The sequence below is a fragment of the Carcharhinus amblyrhynchos genome, chromosome 11 (assembly GCF_965287045.1).
Source record: "Carcharhinus amblyrhynchos chromosome 11, sCarAmb.v2.hapA, whole genome shotgun sequence".
In the NCBI taxonomy this organism is placed as follows: Eukaryota; Metazoa; Chordata; class Chondrichthyes; order Carcharhiniformes; family Carcharhinidae; genus Carcharhinus; species Carcharhinus amblyrhynchos.
Genome location: NC_137334.1, coordinates 82,310,247 through 82,327,287, shown reverse-complemented (window position 1 = coordinate 82,327,287; position 17,041 = coordinate 82,310,247). Strand labels below are relative to the sequence as shown.

The 17,041-nt window shown below is 40.1% G+C and overlaps 1 protein-coding gene across 4 annotated transcripts in view; it reads left to right on the top strand.

The window, feature by feature from the left end:
- The window catches only part of ptpn4a (protein tyrosine phosphatase non-receptor type 4a), a 307,923-nt gene that overhangs the window by 115,255 nt on the left and 175,627 nt on the right, over positions 1-17,041 (top strand). For all 4 annotated transcript variants that reach the window (XM_080199483.1, XM_080199485.1, XM_080199482.1 and 1 more), the window contains one exon: positions 1,831-1,985. In XM_080199483.1, the coding sequence (XP_080055609.1) occupies positions 1,831-1,985 (155 nt within the window). The remainder of the gene's footprint in view (positions 1-1,830; positions 1,986-17,041) is intronic.

The window sequence follows — 17,041 nt, the reverse complement described above, 5'->3', positions numbered from 1 at the left end:
CAGTGATGTCCACATCCCATGGAAAATAAAATAGCCTTATTGTAATATATTGTTCTACTGTTTTTGTTTACTAAAGTTGCCAACCTAGGGACATCTTATGTGCAATAGGGCATCAATTTTTGATTCATTTTGAGGAATGTTAATTTAGTAAAGTGGATAGGTAGCAATAAGTATTTACTATTTGGCCTCATTTCAGTTGGTTTGAGATATTTGAGTGTGTTCAATGTTTGGCATTCTTTTAAATGAATGCAGTGTGTTTTGAGTACATTGCTAACTCCCAGAATTCTGTTATTTATTAACTTGTACGATAATTCCAACTTTAGTCTAGATGACTGCTACCATAGAAAATTATTCTTTTAAAATGTAATTCTTTCCTTGAAGGATGAATTGATTTAGTTTTATCTTGGAATCAACAGTATAGTGTATTTTACAAATGTTAAATTAATACTCAGTTAATGTATTATCCACATTTATTCAAGTTTAGCACCCTCAGTATAACAAAATTCAAATATGAAAGTTCAAATTGGGTTGTATGGATGTAATAACTTGCAGGATTGGAAAACTGTTCAGCCCATCTGACCAATCCCCAAAATCAGTACTGCTTGACCACCCCTCAAATGTCTCTTCTGTCCATACCATCACCCTCCATGGCAGTTAGGAAGGGAAAATTTAGGAAGCTTGGCTAAGGTTAATTTGAAGGGTGAGGGTTATGAGTAAGTTTTTAAAGATTGAGAGCAACAGAGGCAAAAACTAAGACCAAAGCAGCAGGGCCATTATATGTCGATATAGTTTGGAAGCCTGATTTTAATTCATGTCCTCGCTGCAATACATATTAGTTGAAAACACGTTCACATATAATAAGGAAACACTTAAATTTAGTTACAGCAATGTGACTTGGCAAAATTAGGTAGCATACGTACTGCTGCTAACCGGTTCAGAGATCTGTACATTTTTGACAACTTTATTCCACCATAACACACAGAATATTAATGTTCCTGCACATTAATGTTAAAATTCATTTCTGAAATGGGTTTTTCATGCATCTACTTTTATTTTTAATTGAATTGTTGCTTTATTGTTTATTGTAACTTGTTAATTGTAATTTATTGTTGCTTACAGGAAAGTATTTCCGCATCTATGAAGTGTGGGTGGTTTCTTGGATTTCAGTCTTTATATTGTCTGGACATTGTATAAGTGAAGTAACCATTTCTTTAGCGTTGTTTTCATTTCTAAATGAAATCTTTTTACAACCCTTTCTTAATTGATTATCCCTTTAAGTGTAAAATGTTCCAGGTGACATTCAGTACATAATTTAATGGTCTATATTTTTCCCTCCAATGAGCTGCTACCTTGCTAATTGCCTTTTGTTATTTTTTCATGTCAGTCAGTCTGACTGAGATAACCTCCAATTAGCTCAGATCAGGAATCTATCTGGCTTTATGCTACAGGTTTGTGCATTTACTTCTAAACTCAGCATAATTTAAATTGTTCTGTTGACAAAAGAGCACCAAGAGAGATACTAGTCTAAAATTACCACCTTGTTGGTTTAACTTCAGTTGCATGAAAAGTATTGGCAGCCATTAGAGGAATTGATGCGGGGGCATTTTGCCTAAGCGAAATGTGATCTTGTTTTCCCACGAGCATCTGTTTGTTGTCATTTAGTAGCTCCAATAGCTGATGTGTTATGGTTGACAGTGATATTTGTTCATTTGGACTTATTTCATATGATGAAGTGTTTCTGGTGAATTAATTTCAAACTATCACTAATTCTAAAAAGATCTTTTGATAGAATCCAGAGTTACTCTGTATTCACTACTATTCTTCTTGTAGACCCCGTGTGGACAGTAATGACATCGCGTTTCCGGTTGCCAGCTGGCAGGACTTACAATGTACGAGCATCAGAACTGGCTAGGGACAGACAACACACAGAAGTGGTGTGCAACGTACTTCTCCTGGATAATACTGTTCAAGCTTTCAAAGTTAATGTAAGTAAATCTTCTTTGAACAAGAGGCAAAGTTTTAAACTCTACTTCCATCCAATAATTTTGGCAGACTGTGTAAGAGTGCATAATATATGGCTGATACTGAAGAATGGTGCTAAGGAAGAAAAAATACTTGCTCCATTACTTTGTTCATTGTTATTTTAGGTAAGTTCTTTTTCATGTCGCACTCGGGGAATGAAATATACTTTTAAAAGTAGAGGAAAATCAGTTGATAGCGAATAGCGTTGTTGTGCAGAGGAATTGCAGTGGATGAGAGGAAGCTCCACAACTGGCCAGAGGAGGATAATGTTGCAGTGAGAACCAGCAGAAATCATTCAGTTCCAGTGCTAAAGCCAGTGCAAAATCTCATTTTTTTAATTATGCATTGTGTCCTTTTACATTATCAGATGTATGTGTATAACTCCTGTAGCTGATCATTAAATTTAACTATACTCCCCTTGAGTCAATTTGGAGTATGCGACTATGTGCAAGAGGTTAATGTGATTGCACAATGGACAGTTTTGAATAAAGAATGGGTGTTTTTTTTACTGGCTATTTTCTTTTCACCACCCCCTGCCACTCCAAACTCCCCATTCCCCTCATACCATGACAGCAGGCGCCAGAATTGACAGTCTCTCATGCACATTGCCGCCCCCCCACCCCCCCACCCCACCCTTCTCTCCCTCTGGTGCCCCTCGCCCACCCGCAACATTTTTCCCACTACTCCCATCTCTTTTGATGTCATTAGTATCCGGAAATTGATTTCTGTCTTGAAATTGTTCAAACAGTTCCCCGGGGTAGAGAATCTCAAAGGTTCACCACCCTCTGAATGAAGACATTGCTCCTCATCTCAGCCTGTCTGTTCTTCTGAGACTCTGTCCCCTGGTTCTAAACTCCATCAGCAATCTATCCCCGTCTCCCATCTTTTGTAAGTTTGAGACCACCTCTCACTCTTGAAATCCTAGAGAAATAGACCCAGTTTCCTCAATCTGTCCATATAAGACAATCCTGCTATCCCAGGGATAGTGCGATGCATCTCTGTTGCAGTCCCCCTAAGACAAATACATCCTTCCTTAGATAACCAGCTTACCAGTGTGTTTGAACTTCATACATTGGTTGACCACATGACTTCAGTGATGATACCAAACTGTGATGAACTCTAATATGGATCCTCAGTTGTTGGAATGGGAGATTGAGGTTTATCAAATACATTCCTTACAGTAAAAGTTTTCTTTCCACCCACCTGTAAATTTGTGCTAGAATTGAGCATGTGTTTCAAAGTTAAAGGATTGTGTCCAAACTGCTAAGTGTGATTATAAAATCTATTTTGCATTCAAACTAGACTCAAATGTTTTGTTGCTGTATGTTGCATCACATGTCTTTGTGGAAATATTACATCTTGTTTGGCGCAATCTCTGCATATGAAAACACGACAAAGCTGTTTAATGTCATAGCTGGTGACCCAATGCGTGTTTGCACTAGGATAGTGGAAAAGAAGCAAGGATAGTTGTATGCATTTTTCAAATGTAAAGTAATGGCCCAGATTTTGTTGGCAGTAATATTGCCAGCAGTTTCTACAGTTGCAGGTGATATGTGGAAATCCAGAAGTTGTTATTAGTGATTCTACACTTTTCCAGAAGTTGCATTTTGAGATTTCCCCAAAATGCAATCAATAGAAATCATTGAACTGAAGAAAACTTCCACTTTTTATACTGATTCTCACTGAAAAAAATTTAACCTATTAACTAAGTTCATAATTACTTCTGAACATATTTCCTGACCATGAAAGATTAACTCTATATTTGTTGAATATCAAATTTTTCATTATAACTTTTCCAGTTTTAATTTTTTTGTTTTCGCTTCACTTTAATCCCCGTGCGTATTATGAATTATTTATTTTAATTTCTGTAAAACTTTACCAACAGAGCCCCTTCACATTTTTTTAACTTCCTGATTTACTGTCCAAGAATAATTCAGTCTCAAGTGTTTAACTTGCTTGATAACATTCTGCTTCTGAAGGCCTGAATATCCCCTTGACTTGACGCTCGTTTCAAATCTGTGCTAGCGGAAGTTGTTAGCTGTTCGTGGGCAACTTTCTTTGAAGTCAGCAGCGAGTGCAATTGTTCTGTCGCTAAGCCACAAAGTCCAGTCCTTTACCACTTTTGCTTGTTCATATTTTCCAATAGACGTGCACTGAATTTGAACAGCTTCAGTTTTTACTGAATAGGAATGGTTGGCTTTGTATGACATACTTTAGCTAAGCTCTTGCTGGTAATCAACTTGAGTTTTAAAAGATTGCTCTTGTTTAACAACGGAACTTATGACTTTTTCCCATTTCCTCAAAAAGTGTGCTGTTTTATTATAATAGACATACAGCTTCATATGTCTCGATGAGTTTTCCCAGTTCAAAGAGGAAATAGTGTTTGTCTTGGAAATGGGTTTTAGCTGTTTTCAATTAGTTTCTGCTTTTTCATTATACACTTGTTTCATTTCACATCCCTCCTATCTGCAAAGACCTAAATTTCCTATTAGCACTTTTTCTGTATTATCGGTACTGTCACTTTTTTCTCTTGCCACTTGACTACATTGTTTTAATTGTTTGGCATATGGAGTATAGTTTTTTCCCCTTTCCTATTTATTTTCCTCATGGCATCTCATGTGCATTTAGGTTTTGTGTTTGCTTGTGCAGTTGCTGAAAGTTCAACTGAGAAAGTAACCCATAGTAAAACAAGGGCTCAGTCACTCATGCTAACCTGGACAATTGGTAAAACTGGCCAGTAGTATTTATCTTTTTTAAAGGTTATAGCATTATAAAAGTTTTAAGATGGAAGTAAGTTGCTCCAGGATGAGAAAAGTGAATAAAAGTATAAAAGAAAGCTCTTTGCTACAGCAGATTGAGAGTGCACCTTGCCCTACAGGAAAACAATGTGTGGAATATATTCACACATTGGATTTAGGTCTCCAAATAGCTATCTTATACGCCATCTATTTTCTAGATTGTTGGAATCTTTGGTATAGAACCAAAGCTGTGCTATACGATAGTGGAGTTGTGCATGTCTTCTAAAATCATACTTGGCAGCCTGAAGACCATTTCGTGATTTCTAGCAGTTTTCGAAAAATTTTAATTCTTTATTTTTCCTTTCTCACCTTTTCATCCTGACGGAATAAGAATGGCATGTTCATGGTGGGTGTATATGATCACTTGTTTATACACTTCACTATATTCGACAATATATTTTGCATCAACTTCTGCCCTGTCTTCCTGCCTACATGCTTGACATTGATTAGTCTGTTTAGTAAAAATATAACATGAGCAATCTTTATAATAAGCGCACATCAAATGTTTGTTGTACCTAATGGAATGCTGTGCTCATCATATGAGTTTAGTAGCTACCTAATTTTTTCATTTTACGCAAGTGCCAATGTTCTGCATATGTAAGGAGAGATTTGTGATGGAGCATTCTTGAGCAATTTTGAGACAACATGGAAAGATCAAATTTCATGTTTATTTTTGTTAATCAGTGCTGACAGAGGTACTACCCACTAAATGATAACTTTCTTTGAGATGATTAGCCTACTGGATTATTGAAGCTTTTTAGGTGAAGCAGATGCTTTGAGCAGAATTTTCTGACTCCTGCCAATGGGATCTTAGAGTCCTGCCAAAGTTGACCCCTTGGTCAAGCCATTCCAAAGCCCGTAGACTTGGTGCAACCAGAAAATCAATGGCTTGCTGCATCCGGCACGGGAAAACCTGCCACAGGCAAGGGGTTGGGAAGTCCTGACCTTAGTCTTGCATCCTGATTTATGTGTCTTTGTTTGAAAATTGCCTAGCTACTGCATTTTGATTCTTATTTTTAAATCATTGTCATCATTACAACTGTCTAATCATTTCTTTACAGCTCTTTGTAAGCTAAATGGAAAATATTTAGTATCTGCCATGTGGATTGACCTGATGACTTGTTTTCTCATCCTGTGATACTTTTTGGGCTTTTCACTTCTGAAAATTTGATGCCTGCACAATGTTGTTTGTGTTTGCACACTCGGAAAATATTTTAATTTGCAACATGCCATATTTGTGGAATGAGTATATTTTTACTGCTGTAATTTAAACTTGCCATCCAGTTAAATGTGTGGGATACGTGCCATTGTCACCTATGACATAAACGTTCTGTTTTGAAAAGTAGTGTTGCGTCTCAATTTCTGATCAGCTTAGCATCATCTGTTACCTTGTCTGTTCCTAATCTGTCTGTTTACTTATTACTTGTGTTGGGTTGCTCTTTGGCACACCGCTGAATTCCTCCAGACTTGATCCTCGACATGCAGAAATCAATAACTAGAATTTCTGCATTCTGTGTAACCTTGTGCTTTCTTAAGATGTGCAAACTTAATCCAGTTTTTCCAAAGCCGTTTCCTTGGCCTTGCACTCAATCATGGAACATCTTGATAACAAAGACACCTATGTCAGACTCCTATTTATTGATTACAGCTCAACTTTCAGCACCATTATTCCAAAGAAACTCATCTCCAAACTCCATGGCATGGGGCTCTGCTCCTCCCTTAAAGATTATTTATAGTATATTCACGTTTTCTCTCACTGCTTTTTATTTATTAGTCACAAGTAAGGCTTACATTAACACGGCAATGAAGTTGCTGTGAAATTACCGAAGTCGCTACATTCCAGTGCCTGTTCACGTCAGTGCACCTAACCAGCACGTCTTTCAGACTGTGGAAGGAAACCGGAGCACCCAGAGGAAACCCAAGCAAACACGGGAGAATGTGCAAACTCCACACACACACAGTGACCCAAGCCAGGAATCGAATCTGGGTTCCTGGTACTGAGGCAGCAGTGCTAACCACTGTGCCACCATGCTGCCCTCTGGATCCCTCTGGATCATGTGGGGACACATGACATAGGGAGGCTAAGGGAAGGGGATGTTAAGCAGAGTTTCATGGAGTTGGGATGGAAACTAAAGGCCAAGTCAAACAGAGTGGTTATCTCTGGACTCTTGCCTGTGCCACGGGATAGTTTAGAGAGGAATAGGGAGAGGGAAAGTTTGAACTTGTGGCTGAGGGGATGGTGCAGGAGGGAGGGGTTTAATTACTTGAGCAATTGGGGCTCATTCTGGGGAAGATGGGATCTCTATAAGAGTGATGGTATACATCTGAACCAGAGGGGAACAAATATCCTGGGGGGTAAATTTGTGAAGGCTATGCGGAGTGGTTTAAACTGATTCAGAGGGGGGGTGGGATCCTGGGTAGAGGGGGTGAAAGTGAGGGGGGCATAGAAGGGGACGGCATTGCACGGCATTGTGGGGGTGGGGCGGAGCGAGGTTTGAAATGTATATACTTTAACGCGAGGAGTATTCGCAATAAAGTGGATGAACTTGCAGCGTGGACCAGTACCTGGGACTTTGATGTTGTGGCCATTTCAGAGACGTGGATAGAGCAGGGTCAGGAATGGATGTTGCAGGTGCCGGGGTACAAGTGCTTTAGTCGGAGTAGAGAAGGAGGTAGAAGGGGGGGTGGAGTAGCATTATTGATCAAGGACTATATCACAGTGTCAGAGAGGAAGTTTAATGAGGACTTGTCTGTTGAGGTAGTATGGGCAGAAATTAGAAATAGGAGAGGAGAGGTCACCCTGTTGGGAGTCTTTTATAGACCTCCAAAAAGTTCTAGAGAGGTTGAGGAAAGGATTGCAGAGACGATCCTGGTTAGGAGTGAAAGTAATAGGGTAATTGTTATGGGGGACTTTAACTTTACTAACATTGATTGGAATTGCTATAGCTCTAGCTCGTTAGAGGGGTCAGTTTTTGTTCAAAGTGTGCAGGAAGGTTTTTTGACTCAATATGTAGATAGGCCAACTAGAGGTGAGGCTATATTGGACTTGGTGCTGGGAAATGAGCCAGACCAGGTGCTAGACTTGGAAGTTGGTGTGCATTTTGGTGATAGTGACCACAATTCGGTTACGTTCACCTTAGTGATGGAAAGGGATAGGCATGAACCTCGGGTCAGTAGTTTTAGCTGGGGGAAGGGTAATTATGAGGCCATTAGGAGAGAATTAGGAAGCATTGGTTGGACTAGGAGATTACAGGGACTAGGAACGTCTGAAATGTAGAGTTTTTTCAAGGAGCAGCTACTGCGGGTCTGTGATAGGTATGTCCCTGTCAGGCAAGGAGGAATTGGTAGGGCTAGGGAACCGTGGTGCACAAAAAAAGTTGATTTGTTGGTTAGGAAGAAAAAGGAGGCTTATGTTCGGATGAGGCTTGAGGGCTCGGGTAGTGCAGTAGAAAGCTTTAGATTGGCTAGGAGGGAGTTGAAGAGGGAGTTAAGAAGGGCTAGAAGAGGGCATGAGATGACTTTGGCTGATAGGATTAAGGAGAATCCTAAGGCGTTCTATAGGTATGTCAAGAACAGAAGGTTGGTTAGGGCAAGATTAGGGCCAGTTACAGACAGTAGGGGGAAGTTGTGTGTGGAACCGGAAGAGATTGGAGAGGCATTGAACCATTATTTCTCTTCGGTGTTCATGCAGGACGATATGAATGTAGCTGAGGAGGTCACTGGGGTGAAGGGGTGTAAAATAGAAAGTATTGTAGTTGATACAGAGGATGTGTTGGATATTCTAGAAGGGTTGAAAATAGATAAGTCCCCTGGTCCAGACGGGATTTACCCTAGGATTCTCTGGGAGGCAAGAGAGGTGATTGCAGAGCCACTGGCTCTGATCTTCAGGTCGTCGTTGGTCTCTGGTATAGTACCGGAAGATTGGAGGACAGCGAATGTTGTCCCATTGTTTAAGAAGGGGAACAGAGACTTCCCTGGGAATTATAGACCAGTGAGTCTTACTTCTGTAGTGGGGAAGGTTTTAGAAAGAATTATTAGGGATAGGATTTATAGTTATTTGGAGAGTAATGAATTGATTAGAGATAGTCAGCATGGTTTTGTAGCGGGAAGGTCGTGCCTTACTAACCTTATTGAGTTCTTTGAGAAGGTGACCAAAGAGGTGGATAGGGGTAAGGCAGTAGATGTGGTATATATGGATTTTAGTAAGGCGTTTGATAAGGTTCACCATGGTATGCTTCTGCAGAAAATGCAGATGTATGGGATTGGTGGTAATTTAGGTACTTGGATCAGGAATTGGTTAGCAGATAGGAGACAGAGGGTGGTGGTTGATGGTAATTATTCATCATGGAGTTCGGTTACGAGTGGTGTGCCTCAGGGATCTGTTTTGGGGCCACTGCTGTTTGTAATCTTTATTAATGATCTGGATGAGGGTATAGTTGGGTGGATTAGTAAGTTTGCTGATGACACCAAAGTCGGAGGTGTGGTAGATTGTGAGGAAGGGTGTCGAAGTTTGCAGGGTGACTTGGACAGGTTGCAGAGCTGGGCCGCGAGGTGGCGGATGGAGTTTAATGCGGAGAAGTGTGAGGTAATCCATTTCGGTAGGAATAACAGATGTGTTGAGTATAGGGCTAACGGGAGGACTTTGAATAGAGTGGAGGAGCAGAGGGATCTAGGTGTATGTGTACATAGATCCCTGAAAGTTGGGAATCAAGTAGATAAGGTTGTTAAGAAGGCGTACGGTGTCTTGGCGTTTATTGGTAGGGGGATTGAATTTAGGAGTCGCAGCGTCATGTTGCAACTGTACACAACTCTGGTGCGGCCGCACTTGGAGTACTGTGTGCAGTTCTGGTCCCCACATTACAGGAAGGATGTGGAGGCTTTGGAGAGGGTGCAGAGGAGGTTTACCAGGATGTTGCCTGGTATGCAGGGGAGGTCCTATGAGGAGAGACTGAGGGATTTGGGGTTGTTTTCACTGGAAAGAAGGCGGCTAAGAGGGGATCTTATAGAAACATATAAGATGATTCGAGGTTTAGATAGGGTGGATGGTGATAGCCTGTTTCCTCGGATGGAGAAAGCTAGCACGAGGGGGCATGGCTTTAAATTAAGGGGGGGTAGTTATAGGACGGATGTCAGGGGCAGGTTCTTTACCCAGAGGGTGGTGAGGGACTGGAATGCCCTGCCTGCTGCAGTTGTAAATGCGCCTAGTTTGGGGGCGTTTAAGAGATTGGTGGATAGGTTTATGGACGAAAAGGGATTGGTTTAGATTAGTGGGTCAATGTTTTTTTTTAAAAATAAGACTGGTCGGCGCAACATTGTGGGCCGAAGGGCCTGTTCTGCGCTGTAATGTTCTATGTTCTATGTTCTATGAACTTCCTAATCCACAGACTGCAATCAGTAAGGATAGGCAACACATCCTCCATGACCATCCTCAACACCAGTGCTCCACAAAGCTGTGTCCTCAGCCACCTACTGTACACTTTATACACCTATGTCAGTGTGGCTAAATTCCCCTTCCACTCGCCTTTCAAGTTTGCTGATGATGCCTCCGTAGTGGATCTCAAACAATAATGAGACAGAGCACGGGAAAGAGTTAGAAAAACTGGTGCAACAACAATAATCTCTCCCTCAATGTCAACAAAACAAAGGAGATAGTTATTGATTTCAGGAATACAGTGGAGAACATGCCCCCTCTGTGTCAAGGGGATGAAGTAGAAGTGGTCGAGAGCTTCAAGTTTTTAGATGTCCAGATCACCAACAATCTGTCCTTCTCCCTCATGCCAATACTACAGTTAAGAAAGCCCACCAGTGCCTCTACTTTCTCAGAAGACTAAGGAAATTTGGCATGTCCGCTATGAATCTCACCAACTTATACAGATGCAACCATAGAAAACATTTTTTCTGGTTGTATCACAGCTTGGTATGTCTCCTGCTCTGCCCAAGATCACAAGGAACTACAAAAGCTTGTGAACATAGCCCAGTCCATCATGCAAAACAAGCTCCCATCCATTGACTCTGTCTACACTTCTTCCTGCTACTCGGCATAATTAAGGACCCCATGCACCCTGGGCGTACTCTCTTCCACCACCTTCTGTCAGGAAAAAGATGCAAAAGTCTGAGGTTAAACACCAACCGACTCAAGAACAGCTTCTTCCCTGCTGCCATTAGACTTTTAAATGGGCCTACCTCACACTAAGTTGATCTTTCTCTGCACCCTAGCTATGACTAACACATACTGCACTCTCTACTTCCCTTCTTTATGAACAGTATGTCTTGTCTGTATAGCATGCAAGAAACAATAGTTTTCAGTGCATACTGATACATGTAACAAATTAAATTCATATCCTGGCAGCCTCTTGGAGCAACAGTAATAGGCTGCTGATCAGAGGACATTGAGCTTTCTAGACCATAGGTTTATTGAAATAAAAACAAAATGCTGACAGTACTTACGTTCGGACAGCATCTGTGGAAAGAAAAGATTGTTAATGTTTTTAACATCCTGTAGATACTAACATCACCAAACAGTTCATTGGTCTGAAACATTAACCCTGCTTTTCTCTCCATTTATGTTGCATGATCTACTAACTATTAGCAGTATTTTCTGTTTTTCAGATTCTGGGAATTCAAATATTTTGCTTTTTGTAATAATCTTTCCTGAGATTGATAATTCAAATCAAGGAATTTATTTTTATTGAGCTTTATCTTGTTTGAATTTTCTGAAGATATAAGTATGGGATTTTCAATTTTTATAATTTGTCAGTACAGTTTTAAAACATTGCATATGTGGAGGTGTCCCGTCATGTTCTTTTTGAATATTTCAGCTAGTTTACAGTTTTAGTACCAGTAAAGCGAGCAAGTCATTTTCAAAACCAGTTTGTTGCTGTAGCCTGATTAAATAAATTAACTGCCATATTGTCTTGTGATTATAATCGCGTTGTGATGAGTGGATGCATTGTAGTGGAGTCAAATGCTTTAAAAACAAAGCTTTATGCTGAGAAACATTAACATACAGAGGGATCTGGGCATGCAGGTCCACAGTTCCCTAAAAATGGTGGCCAAGGTGATTAAAAAGGCATATGACATGCTTGCTTTCATTGGTTGGGGCACTGAGTGCCCCAATTGGCAAATCACATTGCAGCTATATAAAATCTTGGTTAGGTTGCATTTGGCACATTGCATGCAGTTTTGGTCACCAAACTATGGGAAGGATGTGGAAGCTTTGGAGAGAGTACAAAGAAGGCTCACCAGTATGTTGCCTGGCCTTGAGGGGAGGTTGAATAAACTAGGGTTGTTTTCACTGGAAAGATGGAAGCTAAGAGGAGACCTGATAGAGGTTTACCAAATTGAGACAAACAGGGTGGATTGTCTGAGGCATTTTCCCAGGGTGGAAGGGGGCACAGGCTCATGGTGTGAGGGGGAAAGTTTAAGGGGAAGTTTTTCCACATGGAATATGGTAGGTGACTGGAATGCACTGCCAGAGGAGGTGGTGAAAGCAGGGACATTAGCAGTATTTAAGAGACAACCAAATAGGTATATGAATAGAGAGGGAGTAGAGGGATATGTTCCAAGTAAGGGAAGAAGGTTTTTGTTTTAGCTTAGTTAGGGCATCATGATCAGCATGGGCTACAAGTGCTGAAGGGCCTGTTCCTGTGCTGTAATTTTCTTGTTAATTCCTCGATTTTGTATACTGGTTTGGCCTCATTTAGGCTAATTGCATTAAAAAGAAAACATAACAAACTTGAAACTCCAGGTCCAAGTTGTTTTTCAACCAGCCATCAATTTTATTAGTTTCCGCCCTGGAATGTACTATCTCCATGCTGAGGAGCAATTCCATTGCTGTTAGGCATGCTCTTACTTGCAGAATTGGTTGTTATTTGTCACATGAATAACAGCCTGCTGTTCAACTTTTGTGTACATTTAGAAGGCGTCATGCTGCATTTATCCATTTTTATTGTGGTGTCGTTTTGGTTGTGAATGTTGACCTGCAGATGGGAGCTGGAGGGGAAATCTGTGATTTTTGAGGTAACATTCCACTGTTCACATTGGGTGTTTCTGTGTGTATACATATATATAAACCAAGTGTTTGCTTATTTATTATTTATTGAAATTAATCAACTGTCATTATGCAAGCTTAGGGCCATCATGGTTTTCGTGGTTCACCCTCCTGAGCTACACATGTACTTGTAATGTTTTGGGTTATATTTGCATGCGATTTTGTCAACTTGTGTGTAACAGTTAAGTACTGTTAACAAAATCTGGTAACACTTGGTGCTGACCTTTGCAGTTTCTCCCAAGTACAATGCTTTAAAAGTAACTTATTTTGCAACAATCTTTTTGTTGGAGAGGAGGGAATTAACTCTGTAATTCCACTGTTTTAACCTGCCTGAAAAGGTTAAACGCTGCTGGTAAGTTTTAATCCTGTTCCTCCAGTCACATTGGTAAATACAAAAATAAAAGCAACCTTCATGCTTTGTAAATACAAAGTTTAGTAATTCTCCAGCTGATTTTAGGTCATATGTTGCGAGAGCGTAACTGCCTTGTTTTTGGATTAGATATTTATCATTGATACTTTTAGCCACATGATTTTCAACTCACTAGTTCATATCCTACAGAGGAAATTGATTAGAGATGGCTTGCTAAATATAAAATAACAGTCAACGTAATATTTAGTGCAATGACGTAATTTTCCATATTCTGTATGAAGGTTAAAACTTTAATGTTTTAGAATGTTCTTTTAACTAAATTCTTAAACTTTCAGCCACAGTCTAATTTTTTTTTTAAGCCTTATAATTTTTGCAGTAATGGAACCTTTTGATTAGGTGCCATCCCTGAAGAATGCTTTGTACATAAGAATTAGGAGCGGGAGTAGGCCATCTGGCCCCCCAAGCCTCTTCCACCATTCAATAAGATCGTGGCTGATCTTTTTGTGGACTCAGTTCCGCTTCCTTTACTGTTCAAAAATCTATCTATCTTTGCCTTAAAAAATATTCAACAGGGTAACTTCAGCTGCTTCTCTGAGCAGGGAATTCCATAGATTCACAACACTTTGGGTGAAGAATTTCCTCCTCAACTCAGTCCTAAGTCCGTTCCCCCTTAGTTTGAGGCCATGCCCCTAGCTCTAGTTTCACCTGCCTGTGGAAACAACTTCGCTGTTTCTACCTTGTCTATTTCCTTCATAATCTTATGTTTCTTTAAGATCCCCATTCATTCTTTTGAATTCCAATGAGTTTAGTCTCAGTCTACTAAATCTCTCCTCATATGCCAACCCTCTCAACTTCAGAATCAACCTAGTGACACTCCTCTGCACCCTCTCCAGTGCCAGCGCATCCTTTCTCAAGTAAGGAGACTAAAACTGTACACAGTACTCCAGGTGTGGCCTCACCAGCACTTTATACAGCTGCAACATAACCTTCCTGTTTTTAAACTCCGTCCCTCTAGCAATGAAGGACAAAATTCCATGTGCCTTCATAATTACCTGCTACACTTGCAAACCAACTTTTTGTGATTCCTGCACAAGGATACCCGGGTCCCTCTGCACAGCAGCATGCTGAAATTTTTTACCATTTAAATAACAGTCCATTTTACTGTTGTTCCTACCAAAATGGATGCATTGTAGAAAGAAAACTATTCTATTGCAATGAAAAGATCTATCAAAAAAAATGAATCGAATGCTATGGTTGGTTAAGGAGGGTTAAACATGTGCCCCAGGAGCATGTATCCTGAGTACATCAGAGAAGGCCCTTTCAGTTGGTTGATGGTAAATCTTCCCACAGAGGTGAAGTGTGAAATGACTTGTGTCAGTGGAAAGCTATCAGCAGCCTGAGTACTGGCTTGGCCTTGCTGCAAGTTATCCATGATTTTTTTCTACATTCCTTAAAGACTGTAGAGATTTATTTTTCTTTGAGATGTGTTGTGAATCGGTGTGCTTAACATACATATTGCATTGTCATTGTGACATTCTAGTTAGTCGTTACTGCAAATTGTTTTGACATTCCAAGTCATGAAACCTTAGGACCTGAACCACATTTCTTTTCACCGTTAAAAGTTAGTTGCTTCTCATTGCAGAAGCTGGAAAATCAAAACTCTTGGCTCATTTCATTAGCTAGCTAGGTTCTTGGGCTTCTGTTTTATATGGTCGAGTTGTTAGCATGGGACAATCTTGTACTAGGCTTTTCACGTCAGGAAAAATAGCCAAACAAAAAAACTGAACTTTGTGCACAGTGTCCTGTATCCCAGGTAGCCTATGATCACGTGGGTCTATCAAAAGTTGTCACCATGTGTGCATCGATACTTGACAAGTTTAAAGTAACGAATCGGCCTGGGCATTGAGTATAAAGGTTGGCAAATTGCATTACAGTTATATAAAACATTGGTTAGGTCAAATTTGGAATACTGTGTCCAATTCTGGTCACCACACTACCAAAAGGGCGTGAACGATTTGGAGGAAGTACAGAACAAGTTTACCAGGATGTTGCCTGGTGTGGAGGGTATTACCTGCGAGGAGAGGTGGAATAAACTGGGATTGTTCTCCCTGGAAAGACAGAGTGAGGAGTGACCTGATGAAAGTTTATAAAATTGAGAGGCATAGATAATGTGAACAGTTGAAAGCTTTTTCCCCAGGGCAGAAATGACACTTACGAGGGGGCACAAGTTCAAGGTACAGATTGCAGCGGAAGGTTTTTTACAGAGTGGTACGGGCCCGGAATGCATTGCCAAGTGAAGTGATTAAGGCAGACACATCAGTGACATTAAAGACTTATTTGGATAGTCACATGAACAGGCAGGGAATAGAGGGATACAGACGGTTGGTCCAGATAGAACAACGTGATTGGTGCAGGCTTGGTGGGCCAAAGGGCCTGTTTCTGTGGTGTTCTTTGTTTTGTTTTGAATAAAGAAAATTTATTTACATGATATCTTTTAATTTGTTGCTTTACTTGAATTTTGTTTCTTGGTCTCTGGCTAAGTCTTGTCAGGAATTGAGTGCATTTTTCCCCTTCCTCCTTTTATAGGTTTTTTGCTGGAATGTTTGGCTCATTTTGAAATATTCTTGCTTTTAAGTTAGAAAAGTCGTGAGCTCAAGCCCCATTCCAGTACAACCCTCTATCTGGGTTGACATTCCAGTGTAGCACTGAGAAAATTATTATTGTAGGCTCTCTAATGAAATATAAAATGGCCTATCTACTTGGGATATGCGCAAGAGACTTTGACAATAATTGAGGAATAATTTGAGGAACAGGGAGTACTCCTGATGCCCTGGCCAAATCCTTCTATCATCTTACTCCAACGAAGCAAAATTATCTCGTTAATGGACCTTCCTGTTTCATACACCAGCAAAGCAGCAGTGATTACTTTGAGTAACGCATTGGCTGTGAAGTGCTAAGGATATGAAAGATGCTGAATAAATACAGGTTTGTTATTCTGTTCCAACTTTCTTCCTTTTCCTTTAGTAGCTATATTCAGCCACATGTTATTCTTTCATGTATTCCTGTGTGTTTAATGGCCCTCATAATTGCTTTTCCACTTTTGAGGTCAACAAAGTTTGCTCTTTGTACATAACCAACCAATGCTGCAGCAAGTTTGAATCCGACTTTTTAATTAAATGGAGATAGTTCAGAAGATAGCATTGGCATAGCTTTGTCAGTGCTTAAACTGACATGCTGGCCAATAGAAATAAAACTTTAGTGAAAGGCATCCGTCATGCAAGATGTGTTGCTGAGTTACTAGTACTAAAGGTGCCAAAACAAGCCACAAATTTGCATAAACACAAATAACCAGCTAAAGGATATGCAGCATAATTCATTGGAGTATCACTGAATGTCAAACTACATTTTCACATTTAAGTGACTTGTAATATTTCTTAAGTGTCCTATCTCTGCTTTACTTTCCTCATTTAAGACTCCCCTTAAAACCTACTTCTTTGACAAAGCTTTTAGTCATCCGACCAAATAATCTCCTCGTGGCTCGATGCCATACTTTGTAATGCTCCTGTGAAGTGCCTTGGAGCGTTTTAATTATATTAAAGGCACTATATAAATGCAACATGCAGTCGTTTCAAAACATGAAGTGAAAACTCTTTCAGGCAAGAAATCTTTGAATGTTAATGCTACTTGAATGCTAAAGCTTGCTCACTTTGACATATTTGAAATTTGATTACAACCTGCTGAATAAAAACATTTAATAAAACAGCCAATTCTCATGGTGCTATTTGAATACACTCAATTCTT